General features: G+C 42.4%; 1 protein-coding gene across 1 annotated transcript in view; it reads left to right on the top strand.

Annotated features, from left to right (window-relative positions):
- The window catches only part of kif5c (kinesin family member 5C), an 81,219-nt gene that overhangs the window by 7,990 nt on the left and 60,186 nt on the right, over positions 1–13,043 (top strand). The window contains exons 2-8 of the mRNA XM_063214704.1: positions 1,868–1,955; positions 2,078–2,151; positions 5,252–5,356; positions 8,407–8,455; positions 8,639–8,694; positions 9,037–9,124; positions 10,222–10,346. Of these exons, the coding sequence (XP_063070774.1) occupies positions 1,868–1,955; positions 2,078–2,151; positions 5,252–5,356; positions 8,407–8,455; positions 8,639–8,694; positions 9,037–9,124; positions 10,222–10,346 (585 nt within the window). The remainder of the gene's footprint in view (positions 1–1,867; positions 1,956–2,077; positions 2,152–5,251; positions 5,357–8,406; positions 8,456–8,638; positions 8,695–9,036; positions 9,125–10,221; positions 10,347–13,043) is intronic.

Genomic DNA, 13,043 nt, shown 5'->3' with positions numbered 1-13,043 from the left:
TCTAAAGGACGTTACTCAATGACAGCAAAAAACACTATTAAAGTATTAAAGAAACCCACAACCACCCCAAGTGTTGGAGAAAGCAGGAGAGCCTTAACTCACTTCATGACCAGCCACAGTCCAATTTACTATTACAACAGCCAACAGTACATAGGCTTAACCCGTTAAAGGCACAATGTTATACGTACATTTTCTGTTACCAGAATGGCAAGTATCAAGTCGTAGTACATTACTAAAGGCCCTGTGTTTATGTGATAGTAGTACTATGGTTGTTAACTTTTCAATGATTACTAGAGCTTTCCACTGGTGGAATGGCGTGCAGTATGGGGCTACACCTAAGCACAGTAAATAGTCTGGAAACTTCTAGCGTTGGTACAGTGCTGTTGAGAGGAGCCGCTCTATCCTCCCCTTGTAAATGTCTTGTAATTCTCCATTATAATAATAGTCTCTGTGGACAGAGGACAGGACAGGCAGACAGTCCCGCTGGACGTCATGCTCAGCATGGAAAATGCCTTCATGCGATTTGGCCAGGCAGCTCTTCACCATCTGGAGACTCCTGCTGTTGTTGCTGCCACTGGATGCTGCTGCTGCTGGTGCTGCTGTCAGTGTTGTCAGATTGGGCGGTTTCCCGCTCAATTGGGCTGCGTAGGCTGACCGTCTGCGGGTAAAAACGGGCAAAAAGAGCATTTTGGCGGGTTTTTTCGGCAAATGCACGCCAATAGAAATCAGTAGAATTTACTTCAAATTGGGCGGAATTTAGTGCTTCCAGGCTGGTTTTGAACATTTTTTGGGGTGGAAAAAAATCCTCAGACTCATCTGGCAACCCTGGCTGCTGTCGGTGTTGTCCTTTGCTTCATTCCTCAGGGAGCCCCAACAATCCACTGCACGGCACGCTGTCCTAATTCATCTGACTGAAAGGAACCCTGCCATTCACACTCTAAAAAAGCGCCTCAAGACACTTGTTCCCCCCTGACCTCCTCCTCCTTAAACATACAGGGCCACGGCAAGACACAAGTCTTAGACAAATTACTAAATAGAATAGAAAGGAAGCAGTTTTCGTCTTGTGTTGAATGTAAATGAACATAAACTGCATGTATGCCTCATATGCGTCTGCCTGGCAAGTCACTGCACGGTGTCCCAATCCCTCTGACTGAATGGGACCCTCGCCTTTCACACTCAGAGCTCCATACAGTTGTTCCCCTCCCTACTCATTAAATTACATTACATTACGTTGTCTTTTTAACCAACCAAACAATCGAGGACATAAGCATAGCCAACAACACTAGCAGATACAAAGCAAACAGGAAATATACAGAACAACAAGTACAGTAGAGTTTTTTTAGGACATTAGCGCACACACACACACAAATACAAATACAAACACACACACACACACACACACACACACACACACACACACACACACACACACACACACACACACACACACACACACACACACACACACACATGCCATAGAGTTTAGTCAGCTGGGTCAGCTCATGCACTAGTGCAGTAAATAGTCACGAAAAAGAGAAGGCTCTTTACTTGCTTCTTGAAGGTGGAGAGAGATGTGCCTAGTCTTACTCCCCTTCCTCAAACTGTACCATACAGGACCATGGCAGGACATGGTCTCTGGTGAATAGTGCCACAACAGTTAAGAGAGCACTGGGGGTGATGAGCAGGAAGCATTTTTTTCTGTCTTGTGTTGAAATGTACGTGACTTCATCACGCCAGATGCTCCTGCTTTGTCCTAATTGAGTCTTAATCAAATTAGTTGTCATGTTAATATAATTAAATGCGGAGCAAATGAAAGGCAGCGGTGACCTGGCTAATGTTGAGCATTCATTGTGCCTCTTTTTTGCAGGGCAAACCGTACGTGTTTGACAGAGTGCTGCCGCCCAACACAGAGCAGTTGGAAGTGTATGAGAACTGTGCCAAACAGATCGTCAAGGGTAAGCTGGGTTTTTTTTGTCTTTCTTTACCTCTTTGACAGTGTAACTGTGCATACGTAATGTGCTCATTTATTCAGCCGTTCAAGCTGAAATGCATGCTGTTCTTCCTTCTTTTTCAACAGATGTGCTTGGGGGTTACAATGGAACCATTTTTGCCTACGGCCAAACGTCATCGGGAAAGACTCACACCATGGAGGTAAGGTGCTTACAGAGCGGTAAAAATATTCTGTTGACTGAGCAGAGAGTTCTTAAGAAGTATTGACTTGAGTCTGACTGTCTGTCTGTCTGTCTGTCTGTCTGTCTGTCTGTCTGTCTGTCTGTCTGTCTGTCTGTCTGTCTGTCTGCTTTGCTTATGACTATGGCTAACATAGCTTTCATCGGGACCACACATAAAGCATAATTCAATTATTGTATTTGGCATCAGCATATTTTATATTTTTGTCCTTGATGCCCAATAGCAAGGGCTCCCGTTGAGCATGGATTGAGATTAAGGATTGAGGTTGTCTTGAGCCCGTAATCTCAAGGAGCTCCAGAAAAAAAACGGGGTTTAAGGATGTCTTTCATATTGTTGGATATCCTGTGTAAGAGTCTTAGAGCAGTGAAAGCAGATGATTAAAGGATGGCATGGGGATTATGGGCTGGGGATTGCACCTACAGACAGACCTCATGCATCACCAACACGGCTGCTTTGCTGTGCTGATGACAAATAACCATTCCCTTCTCTTACAGTGAGACAATGATTATCTAGGAGCAGGGCTCTAAATGAATACCTGCCAACCAACCTACCAAATGCTGGTGAAATTTCAGTTTGGCTGGTAGAAAAGACCAACTTACCAGCCACTTTGACCCATTAGTGAGCGTGTTTGGCTTGTAAGATTAGCATCTATGAGCCATTTTGGCTGGTGATGAAAAGAGTTGATTTAGAGCCCTGCCTAGGAGGCACACAGAGAGTGGAGAACATACAGTTTGGTCGCATTTGTTCTCCAATCTGAACTTGTTGTCTTCATGATACAATCATGATACAAATTGGAATGAGTTCTTAGAGGCTGTTAAATAAAATTGCATAAGATGTGAAATAATAACTCAAGGTACATAAGCTTGATGTTGTAGTATGACCCTTCTTAGTTGATTACTTCATAGTTGAGTGGTCTGATTTGCAGTGAGTTGTAGTCAGTCGATTTTTCGGAGGTGTGTTCTACTCTCAAACTACTCCGCTGCTATCTACGATACCACCCCTTTGACATTGCTAAATACAGCTGTAGGTCCAGCCAGGAAACCTTTTGTCCTTCTATTCTCATCTGTGCTGGAATTATAACGGAACGGGATACCTGATAGCTTGTCAGAGAAATTGGAATACAATGTAATTAACTTTTCAAAGCCGGGGCTACGTGAGACGTGTTTGGCAATCGCTCTGAGCAGGAGCCGTAAATTATATTTCACTGCACCTCACAGGAAGTTGATGGAGTTATGCTCTGATGTAATTTCCTGCTCTGTTGGTCAGTTACCGGAATACTCCTGACTTGGCTGAAACCGTGCTGAGGCTGGGCAGCAGGGCTGGACTGGGGCCACAAACTGGCCTGGGCATTTTTTTGGCATGGACCAGCCCCTCACCCCCACCACCATACTGCAGTTATGATACTACAATTACTACATTGTGGGTCGTTTTCTAATAGAAATTTTAATTTTTAATGTAATTAAAAAAAATAAAATAAACCAAAAGCGTCGGCCCCTGATGACTGGCGGACCACAGGGAAAATGCCCCGTATGCCAGGTTACCGGTCCAGTCCTGGGCAGCACATAGGAGATTGTGTTCCTGTGTTGGCGGCGACTCTCGACAAAAGCAGCAGATTGCTCAATGGGGAAACTGCGGTAGTTTCCCTGGAAACCAGCCCGAGCCTTGAAGGGGCTGTGTGCAAATGGAAATGAAATAATTACTTCAACGCCTCTAAATACACATAAATAGCACAATCATATTGACAGAATCACACAAAAATAATTTTTCAAGCATTATTGATGATTGCCTAATTTCCATACACACACTTGTGTGACTGCACATGAACACACACACACACACACACACACACACACACACACACACACACACACACACACACACACACACACACACACACACACACACACACACACACACAGACACACACATGCACACAGACACACACACACACACACACACACACACACTCAGTGGTCACTAGGGTTGCTACAGTTTTAATATCACTGACTCAATAACAATGTTATTGCCTGTTGGTGAGGTGTGCCTATGAGGGAACACTGGAAATATCAAACAATGTTAACGTTTAGTCTACTGTGGAGTCAGTCACCTAGAACCATAATCCATTCTCTAATATTAGAAACGACCCCAAGGTCAGCTGCATTTTTCATGCCATGAAACTCTGATTCAATCTCGCTGGTTTGGTATTGGTGACACATTGGTCATAAATGTTTGAATACCACCTCTGGTTAGATGGCACGTGCGATAACAAGTGAGCAGAAAAAGAATTGCACACGTCAGTGTCACTCATCTTTACATGTCACAGGTCTTTGTGCACCTCTACCCTTTCTTTTTTAAAATATATTTCTCACGGTTACAAATTTCTAGGCGGTCTGCTGCCCTTCCGAGTAGTCAATCCCAGTTTCTCAACCCCCTTGTGTCTTTACCCGCAATAATCATCTATGTCAGCATAACATTGAGAAAAATGATATACACATTCTTATCCTTATTCCAAAAATACAACATACTGTATTTAACTTGTGTGCCTAGACAGAGCACTGTTCCGGGAAGAGATTGAATCTATATACAAACATTATTGTAGCATTTAGCCTTGAGATACTTAACGTGTGTGTGACCACTAGGTAAGATTTACCTTTTGGAGAATAGATTTAAGACTATCTGACTACAAATCTGAGTGTATATTGATAAAGTTAAGGTGGCTTTATTTATACCCGAAGGTAGATTTGGTTGCAGGTAAAAGTAGCAAAAGCTTACACAGACAAAGCTTACACATCAGTCACAATAAAAACTTGCACAGACAACACAATGCTAATGACGGTGACAAAGGACAGTAACGGAACAAAAAACAGGACAATGAAAACAAAACATGACAAGCAGACAAGTGCTCCAGACAAGGATATAGGAGAGGGTAAATAAACAAATAAATATATAAATGGATCTATAAAATCAGGGCTAAACCTGATTGGGTGAACACCTGGCAATATCTACATGTGTGTTGGTGTAATGATGTAATCCTTTCCCATCTCTACTTCCTCCCCCACAGGGAAAGCTGCATGACCGCAATGTCATGGGAATCATCCCTCGCATCGCTGCGGACATCTTTGACCACATCTACTCCATGGACGAGAACCTGGAGTTCCACATCAAGGTGATAATACAGTACATGTGTCTATACACAATATAAACATATACAGTGAGTCCAATATGTATTTGATCCCTTGCTGATTTTGCCCGTTTGCCCACTAATAAAGACATGATCAGTCTATAAATTTATGATAATATGTATTCAAACATGGAGAGACAGAATATCAAAAAGAAATTCCAGAAAATAACTTAAAATAATATATTTTAATTTATTTGTATTTAATTTAGGGTAATAAGTATTTCACCCCTCTAGCTAAAGAAGATAAAGTGCTTTGTGGCAAAGCCCTAGTTTTCTAGCACTGAGGTTAGATGCTTCTTTTAGTTAATGACAATGTTTGTGCATATAGTAGAAACTATTTTTGCCCATTTCTCTTTGCACATTATCTCTAAAACATTAATAGTTTGTGGCTGTAGCTTGGCAAATGGGAGGTTCAGTTCTCTCCATAGAATTACTATAGGGTTAATATTTGGAGACTGTCTAGGCCACTTCACGACTTTAATATGCTTCTTATTGAGCCATTCCTTCGTTGCTTTGACTGTATGTTGTGTATTATTGTCATGTTGGGAGATCCAACAATGGCCCACCCATCAGTGTAGTGGTGGAGGGAAGGACGTTTGCACTCAGGATTGCACATTACATGTCTCCCTCCATCCATTCATTGACGATGTGAAGTTGTCCTGTGCCTTGGCCAGACAAACACCCTCAAACCATAATGATACCACTTTCATGCATGATGGTGAGGAGGGTGTTCTTGGGATCATAGACAGTGGTACTCTTTCTCAAAACACATTGAATTGTGATAATGCCAAACAGCTTGATTTTGGTTTCATCTGACTACAGCACCTCCTTATCATATCCTAAACCAGTCTGATGTCCGTTGGCAAACCTCAAGTGGGACTGCGCAGGTTCCTTCTGAAGTAGAGGTACCATGTGTGCACTACAGGATTTTAAACCTCTGTGGCATTAAGTGCTACCAGTAGTTTTCTCAGTGATTTTGGTCCCAGTAGCTTTGATATCATTGCCTAGTTCATCCCGTACAGCTCTAGGGTGATTTCTTTCTGTTCTCATGATTATCAAATCCCTACAAAAGGTCAAATCTTGTATAGAACCCCAGACAGGCTGATGGATAGTCATTTTGTATTCCTCACATTTTGGAAGAAATGCATCAACAGCTGGGTCATTAATACCCAGTCTCTTTCTTGTGGCTTTGCAGCCCATTTAATCTTTGTTCAGGTCTAAAACCGTGTCCCTGATATCATTTGACCACTCTTTGGTCTTTCCCATGCTAGTGAGGTTGGAGTGTGACTGATTCACTCATACTATGGACTGATTCTGCTGATTCAATGTGTCTTTTATGCATGTTAGTATGTACAGGTGTCTTTAATTCAGATGACAAGTTGATCGGAAGTGCCCATCTGGTCTGTGGGCCCGGAACTGTAATCAGTTGGCAGGGGATCAAATACTTATTTTGCTCGATGAAATGGAAATAAATTAATATATATTCTCTTCAGTTAATTTCTGGATTTTCTTTTTGATATTCTGTCTCTCCATATTAGAATACATATTATCATAACATTTATTGACTGATCATGTCTTTGTTAGTAGGCAAACCAACAAAATCAGCAAGGGATCAAATACATATTGGACTCACTGTATTTATATTTTTATATTTTATAATTATGTTTATATTTTCATTTTCTGCACTATCCTACACCTGGGGTCCGTATCTCGAAAGCGTCTTTGCTAACGACGGTAGCATCGTCCTTCGTAAGAGCGCCTCAACTCTCTCTCGACAGCGACGCTCACCACTAAATCCAAGGGCATGGTGTTACGGCTTGAGATGGTCTTAAGACGGTTAGCAACGACAAGAATTGAGAAACGGACCCCTGTTCTTCACATCCCTGGCACATTTTAGTATTGTTGTACTTAAAGTACAACACTATGTATTATATAGTGTTTCACAGAGGAGGCCATATTATTGTGGACACCAAATGAAACAAATAACATTCAATACACCTTGTTATTACCTCCGCCAATGAGGCTATGTTGTCTGTTTGTTTGTCTGTCTGTCTGTGTGTTTGTTTGTCTGTCTGACAGCAGGATAACTAAAAGGCAGAAAGGCTTGGAAAAAATTAAGGTGTAACATAGTCAAATGTCTTGCCAAACAGCTTCCTTGACAGAGGTCTGCACTCTCTGAGCGCATTTCTAGTATTATTTATGCAACAGCTATACTATAATACATAATGGAAATTATAGAATATGTGAAGACATTGGCATTTAAAATGCGTTCTCTCTGTCATCATGGCTGACCCTGTAATGAAGTGTAGTAGTGAATAGCACCGTGACTACATGGGGTGTGAGTAGGGGGGTGTCTGTTTTGGGTGAGATGACATCCTGAACTGGTGGGGGATTACAGGTCACCCGTGGTTACCCCCGGAGGTGACAGCAGAATGAGCCACCTGTGCCATATGGAGAGGGGGCACGCTATCTGGGTCACTGTCCCAGCGTCCCCCCTCACACCAACAGGACAAGCTTGTTCTGGTTGCTTTACAGCAATGACATGCATACAAATTACTAGTACAAATGAATGCATGTACATTATGGTAGTACATATGTTGCACAATTCAGTACATACTGTGCAAATTCTGTATGCACTTTGTCTCTGGGTCACTGTATTGCCCATTTCTTCTCAACACAAGACAAATATCAGGAATATGATTTTATTTTGTTTTGCTTGCTTTACCGAAGAACAATATAGTGCAGGCCTACAGTAGATTTAGTGCAAATGTGAATTAAGTAGGCTACTATATGTACACTGTACAAACTCTCCACTCCAAATATACACCGATAATTAACAATACTAGTGTGTGTGTGTGTGTGTGTGTGTGTGTGTGTGTGTGTGTGTGTGTGTGTGTGTGTGTGTGTGTGTGTGTGTGTGTGTGTGTGTGTGTATTTATATATTTACATTTTACCTCAATGTGGGCCATATCCTGTTGTTTCTCAGTGATGCTGTCATCGCAAAGCTACATATTCTATGTCTTTCTTGTCTGCAGGTGTCCTATTTTGAGATCTACCTTGACAAAATCCGAGACCTTTTGGATGGTAAGGAACAGGCCAACTTTTTCGCCTTCGTCTGTCCTTTAGACAGATGGGCACAGGAACTGACTGTGCCAGTACAGGAGTTTGATTACAGCACAGAAACGCAAGGAGTATTATTTATTTCTTTTTCAAGAAGTGTGAGGGCATTGAAAAGACATCTAAAGGTTGTCTTTTTTTCTCTGTTAGTGTCCAAGACCAACCTGGCTGTACACGAGGACAAATTCAGGGTGCCCTATGTAAAGGTAACTGATTGCTCTTTCTTTTATGTAGCTGATCAGAAAAAAATCCTCTTTTTAAATTACTATTTGCCTTCCCTGTATATACTGAATGTAAATATATTGGCAACATTTATTTTTTTATATATAAATATAATTAAGTTGTGTACATTTAATCGACAGGGTCATATTTTTATGCGTGTATGTGTGCATGCGTGCGTGCATGATTGCGTGGGCGTGTTTTGTTTGTGTTTGTGTGTGTGTGTGTGTGTGTGTGTGTGTGTGTGTGTGTGTGTGTGTGTGTGTGTGTGTGTGTGTGTGTGTGCGTGTGTGTGTGTACATATCTGTATGTCCACCTGATGTTTCCAGGGCTGCACAGAGCGCTTCGTGTCCAGCCCAGAGGAGGTGATGGATGTGATCGATGAGGGCAAGGCCAACCGCCATGTTGCCGTCACAAGTGAGCCACTCATAACTCCTTGTCTGCATTCCAATATGTGACCTTGCCTCCTCCACTTGGGCTTATGGCCTCACGTTTTCCTGTTGCCCCGCCTCTGTGGAGAAAACAATTAAGTTTCCCCACTGTCAGGCTAGCCAAAACAATTTTTGGGGGACTATTATTTATTTACCATCCGGTTTGCAAAAGAGAAAATGACTTTACAATTGAGCTTTTGCGAGATATTGAAATATGTTGTTGTCAGTGATGTCATCACAACGTATTACTTGTACGAGGCCACAAGCACAAGTGGAGGACGCAAGGTCACATATTGAAACACACCCCTTATTTATGCAGCGGGGTCAGCTCTCAGCACTGGCCTCTAATCTTGCATGCTAATTAGCCCCTAATGCATTATGGGAGACGTAGTTTCCGGGCAGGAGTGAGTGAGTGCCTGGCAGAGCGGCAGGGCGTATTTCCTGTCAGGAAAACTGCTTACGGGAATTCACCAACGTTGCAGTCACTCATTCAAGCTTCTGCTTGCCACAGTGCTTATTTCCAACTCTTTCTCCTCAGCATGACACTGCAGACTATCCTCCAAAACCATGTCTTTAGAGGATTAGGAGATTATTGTACGTACATGTAATATGTATAAGGTTATCATTTTGCACTGTGTGCCTAGCGAGTACAGCAACTTCAAACCCTGTGTGTACAACCTACTTTTGACAATAATATTAACTTTGCCTTTGACACTTAGGTCAGAAACACACTTGCATCCTCATCTGTGATAGCTTTTGCACATCAGGTGTATTAGAGACACCTATTTCGCATCATCATGATTCGATTTCCTCATCGTTCCCCACAGACATGAGTAATGATGAGCAAGTTATTTTCCCTGCCACCATCCAGTGGGTTCTGACGACGTTCCCTCACCGTTTCCTCATTGTTCCCCATAGATATGAATGATGGTGAGCAAGATACTTTTGCAAGCACTATCTCACGCTTGGTTCTCACAGCGGTCTGTTGCGTTTCCTCAGTATTCCCCCACAGACATGAACAATGATGAGCAACTTCCAATACCTAATGGGTTCTCATAGTGTTCCCTCAATGTTCCCCTGCAGACATGAATGAGCACAGCTCCCGTAGCCACAGCATCTTCCAGATCAACATCAAGCAGGAGAACGTGGAGACGGAGAAGAAGCTGTCCGGAAAACTCTACCTGGTCGATCTGGCCGGCAGCGAGAAGGTGACTTTGACATCCATCCCCATCCTGCTCTGTTTGATTTTTCTCTCATCCTGCCGTTATCATAATTGGTGCTTCTGTGTCCTCTCCATCACATACCTGCCAATATTTGAGTAGTGAAAAAATTGGGAGACTTTTGTGGCAGTGGCGGGACAGATGTTGGAATGAAGTTGATATTGCGTTATTGTAGAGAGCATTGGGCATGGAGGTCAGAATACAGGTAGGAGAAGCCAGAGATGTGGACTTGTGACTTGGACTGACTTGTGACTTGAATCACAAATGACTCGACTTGAGACTTGACTTGCCAATATTAGGAATGACTTGTGACTTGACTCGACTTGTACGCTATTGACTTGAGACTTGACTCGACTTCACAGCTTTAGCTTGCAATGGCGTGCAATTGTGCTCCAAGTCAATGAATATATTATTTTCTTTGCTTTTGTGTGTGAAAAAATGTATGAAGGAAAGAAAAAACGATTTACCTTTAACCATAGTCACAAACCATGCTAAAAAAAACCATGATCAATTGTGGGTTGCATGGTCACCCCAAAAAAAAACATGAAAGCTTGTCTACAGTCGTGGTGTAATGGTTAGGGAGTTGGGCTGAAGATCACAGAGTTGCAGGTTTGAATCCCACCCTTAGACCCACCTCTCCCTACACCTCCATCCATGACTGAAGTGCCCTTGAGCAAGGCACCTAACCCCACATTGCCTCAAGGACTGTCACCAATATGTGCGTTGGATAAAAGATAAAAGTAATTTAATGACTAATTATAAACCGTGGTAAAACTATGGTTCAATTTATAGTTAAACCTAGTAAAACCAAAAACCAATGCATACCATGGTCGATTTTCATAAGGGACATGACTGGCGAAGGGGGACATGCGGTGTGGAGAGGTAATGAATTTATGACCAAAGTTAATTGTCAATATTGCACATACAAGGTGACTTGTTAAGGACTTGGAAAAAACAAGACTTGGACTTGACTTGGCTTTGGCACGACTTGGACTTGGACTTGACTTGGTCAAATGTGTCATAACTTGTGACTCGACTCGGACTTGATTGGAAGGACTTGAGACTTACTTTCGACTTGCAAATTAGTGACTTGGTCCCATCTCTGGGAGAAGCTACTGGGAAAGCTCTACCTGGTGTGGATCTCTTCATCAGTGATAAGGTTAGAGTATGGGCTGTCTTTTCCTGTAGAGAGCTACTCCAGATGGAGGACGTTTGCTGAATCACGGTAACTTACTTTGGTGTGGATCTTGTGGAGGATCACAGAAGTAAACCAGAAATACGATGTGTGACGTGATGTTAATGTAGTGGGTAATGGGCGTTACAGGAAAACTATATCTGGTGGATCTGGTCAGCGGTGTGAAAAGGTTAGATGGAGACATCCACCTACTCCATTTGGTGTTTCCTTTTCCAGTAGAGAGCCAGTACAACTGTTGGACAGCGGCTGAATCTTGAGGATGACAAAACCAACTGACATAGCACAAATTCTAAGGCAATGGCATACAGTACCTGTCATAATGTACGTGTAACCAGATGCTGTGATAATAGACTTTCATGGTACAGTTATATGATGTAAAATGATCAATTCATTGGCAAAAGTGTAAATATCTTGTGCCGCCTGTGCCTCAGGTTTATCATGTGATCTATCAGCTTGGTATACATGGTATATGTTGTAATCTCTCGGTGGTGCAAGCAAGTACACAAAACAATAGGAGTCGTATGAGTCCCTGATGAGTGAGTCATCTCTATGGAAGAAAGCTCATTGGCTTCGACCTAAGTTCTTGTAAAATCATCCTGTAATGTGGACATTTTTCCGCGCCGGGGCTTGGTCCGCCTCAAGGTTATATCATGCGGTGCTGTATTGCCAGACAAAAGACTGATTGGTCATCTCCGCTATTTCCTCGTTTTCATAGCAGTACAGTGCCGATAATTTGAGAGCAAACCAATGAATATTCTGTTATGTCAATGTTTTCCTTCTAGCGTGTGTAAACAAATGAAGCTACAATGAATTGGTAACAAGAAAAGCAATGCATCACTCACGGCACAGTGCCTGCAGTCTGACTACCGTAGTTCTCCACCGAATGTAAACATCGGGTAGACTCAAAAAAATGTTTTCATGCTTGCATTTTCTGCTCGTAAACACTGTCAAATAATGATAGCAGCACATTGCCATTGCACTTTATACAAATATACTAAGCTAACTGAGCCAGGGGTCCATTTCTCGATTCTTGTCGTTGCTAACCGTCTTAAGACAGTCTTACCATTCCCTTGGATTTAGTGGTGAGCGTCGCTGTCTCGAGAGAGTTGAGTCGCTCGTATGAAGGACTTTGTTAACGACGATAGCAAAGACACTTTCAAGAAACTGACTGACCTAGAAAGCAACATTCCTTGATAATGGCTGCAGTGAAGGAAATTACGTCAAGATCCACAAAAGGTGGTTCGCAAACCAGACCCAACCAATATTTGGTGTGCAGAACTCTAATTTGGCCTGAAGACTGAAAGTGTGAGTCTCACTCCAGATGAATGAGACTTTGGCAATCCCATTTCTTGTTTAGCAATGATTAAACTAGACTACCAGCATCCTCACTCAATGCACCTGGGTAATGACACATGGAGGTCTCATGTACTGTCAACAATAGCGTACAACTTCTGTTGCTGTCGACCAACATTGACAAAGCACGTGAGCGA

This window comes from Engraulis encrasicolus, chromosome 13 (genome assembly GCF_034702125.1).
Source record: "Engraulis encrasicolus isolate BLACKSEA-1 chromosome 13, IST_EnEncr_1.0, whole genome shotgun sequence".
NCBI classification, from domain to species: domain Eukaryota; kingdom Metazoa; phylum Chordata; class Actinopteri; order Clupeiformes; family Engraulidae; genus Engraulis; species Engraulis encrasicolus.
Note: the sequence above shows the minus strand (reverse complement) of the source record. Positions and strands in the feature narration are given on the sequence as shown.